Source organism: Arachis ipaensis, chromosome B02 (assembly GCF_000816755.2).
Source record: "Arachis ipaensis cultivar K30076 chromosome B02, Araip1.1, whole genome shotgun sequence".
Taxonomy (NCBI): domain Eukaryota; kingdom Viridiplantae; phylum Streptophyta; class Magnoliopsida; order Fabales; family Fabaceae; genus Arachis; species Arachis ipaensis.
This window is the reverse complement of record NC_029786.2, coordinates 75,108,418-75,111,006: the sequence shown is the minus strand read 5'-3', so window position 1 is coordinate 75,111,006 and position 2,589 is coordinate 75,108,418. Positions and strand designations below refer to the sequence as shown.

At 33.2% G+C, this 2,589-nt stretch overlaps 1 protein-coding gene across 2 annotated transcripts; it reads right to left on the bottom strand.

Annotated features, from left to right (window-relative positions):
* On the bottom strand, positions 485 to 2,589 carry LOC107625441 (40S ribosomal protein S24-1; the record flags this gene model as incomplete). 2 transcript variants are annotated; one of them, XM_021115957.1, is given in 6 exon segments in its annotated part: positions 485 to 784; positions 890 to 976; positions 1,641 to 1,811; positions 1,915 to 1,956; positions 2,179 to 2,262; positions 2,377 to 2,589. In XM_021115957.1, coding segments are annotated over 5 exon segments (414 nt in total). In that variant the 3' UTR covers positions 485 to 742.

The following is a 2,589-nucleotide window of genomic DNA, read 5'->3' as shown; positions in this document are numbered from 1 at the left end:
AAGTTAAAGCAAAAAATATATTTTATCTTTAATTATTTTTACATACAAAATTATCCCTAAAATTTAAAACTAAATTTTAAAATCGTTCTTTTAATTTAAATATTAAAATTTTGGATTAAATTATTCATAACAAAAATTATAAAATAAATATAAGAAAAAAATAAGAGTATGTTTCTGATCCAGCAAGAGAAAAAGGGCTGTCTAAGATTTTGCCCCACCTCCACAAACGATTTTATACGCAAAAAGAAATAAAACAATTTTATACGCAAAAAAAAATAAAGACCAAAATCGTACTTTAACCCTAAAATTAACTTTCAATAAGCACAAAAAATAACAATCACATTTGATAAAAATACTATAAAATTAAAGTTTAATTTTAATACACGTGTAAACCAATTTAAAAATCATGAAATCACGGCCGTTCTCTTAAATGACCATTCAAGGCAGTCAATATAAAAATAGTTATTTTTATGGCGTTATGGAATTAGATACACATAAAATTTAATCTGTCAAATTTTCAAGCACCGTAGGAATTCATAACAGTCTACCAAAGATTTGAAAACAGTCGAAAGTAACTGAATTCTCCTCAATCTTAAGTTGAAACTAAAGATTAATAATTTGAAAGGCAAAAAGATCACATATCATATACTGAAATATCTCATTCTACGAATCTATAAAATAAAATAGCCATTACAAAATTCCAACACAACCACCTTAAAATCAGAACATGATGTTTGAAAACTCATTTCTTCTTTCCAGCCTTGGCAGAATCAGAAGCCTTGGTCTGAAAATATTAAAAATGACAGAGGTTACTATTTTTACTAAGCAAGAGCAATACTTGATGAACAATCATCAATAAAAAAACAATTTATTTTTGGCAACTATTTACCTTCTTTACTCCACGGATCTTCTTTGCCCTGTTCTTTCTCTCCTTCATTTGCTTCCTCGACTTTTCAACCTTAGTATCAAGTCCATTCTGCAAATGACAGGATTTTAGTGAAGGATTATGCAAAACAGAGCAACATGGCACAGATTTAATTAAAGAAGAGAAGTTCTAATTCCCTAAGACCAAAAAGAACTAATGGGTGCATGGCAAGACATGAGCATGGTAAGATTAAGCTACAGGGTAGGGTCTTGTACAAAATATCTCAAGAAATTCTAGCATAGTAAAGGGGTAATTAATCCAGCAAACCAAATTATGGTATTCTTTAAGAGGGAAGCAATTGTTAGAAGCTAAACAGCAACTAAAAAGAGCTAATGATTTCATCTGAAAACAAATGAATTCTAATATGCACAAGCATTCAAATTAATCTTCTTGGAACATCTCTAATGTTATTGCTCATGAATCATAACAGTATACAATTGCATGTCACATTATGGATCAACAATAAAGATCAACATATTTTCACCCCATGCAACTCCAATCTAAATATAAAAAACAGTGCGGACAAGAATTGACGGAGTACTATATATTATACATAGAGGCCATCCAATAATGATTAATACTAGTAAGCACTAACTTACCAGTCTTACAATTTACATACATACATCCTAGTTGCATGAAAGTGTTTCTCATTCCATAGCAATTCCACTCACGAACCAAAACCACATTAGAAAAACAAAAAACCAAGTTATCTTACCCTAATAAGTCTGTACTTAGGCTCATACTTCTTAGCATTCTCAACAGTGTCATAAATCAAACCAAAACCAGTGGATTTGCCACCTCCAAAATGGGTGCGGAACTTGAACACAAACACCGTGTTGGGGTCCTTAACATCATAGATTCTAGCAAGCTTCTCCTTAAGCTCAGCCTTCATATTCCAAACACAACAAATTAAAAACCCTAAACACCATAATTGTCAAGTACCTGACAAAAATCAATTAAATCTAAAGTTTTCCCCAAACAGAATGTACCTTAGAAACATTTGCCCTCCCTGGATGAAGAACATCAATGACCTACAACCACACAATTAAAGAGAAAACGAGGCTCAGATACATTATTATTAATCAATAACAATAACAATAACAATACAATAACAATAACAATAACAATAATAATAATAATAATAATAATAAACCCCTATGTATCGCATAATTCATCGATCATTATCAAATCCCAATTATTCTACGATAAAGCCATAAAAACAGAGCAAAAGTGAGAATGGTGAACGAACTCACGAATTGCTTTCTGGAGAGGAGCCTGTTAGTCATAAACTTCCTTGTTCTGATGGTAACCGCTTTGTCAGCCATGTTTGTTTGAAGCTTGAGGACCCAAAAACAATTACTAGTCTAAATCCACAACCAATTCACAATTATTCACAATTCACAGTTCAAATGATCTTCACAAAATTTAAATGATCTTCGTAAAAAATTTACCTGAAGTCCTGAACAATGAAGCCGAGGACGTTGATTCGCCGAAACGAGGACGGCGAACCGACGAGAACGGAGGACGGTGATGCGGCAGGAACTGAGTATTGCAAGGCAGCAAGCACGGAGGACGTCAAGGCGGCAAGAACAGAAGACTACGGACTGACGGCGGGAACCGAAAGGAGGACGGCGATGTGGTAGGAACTGAATACGACTGACGGT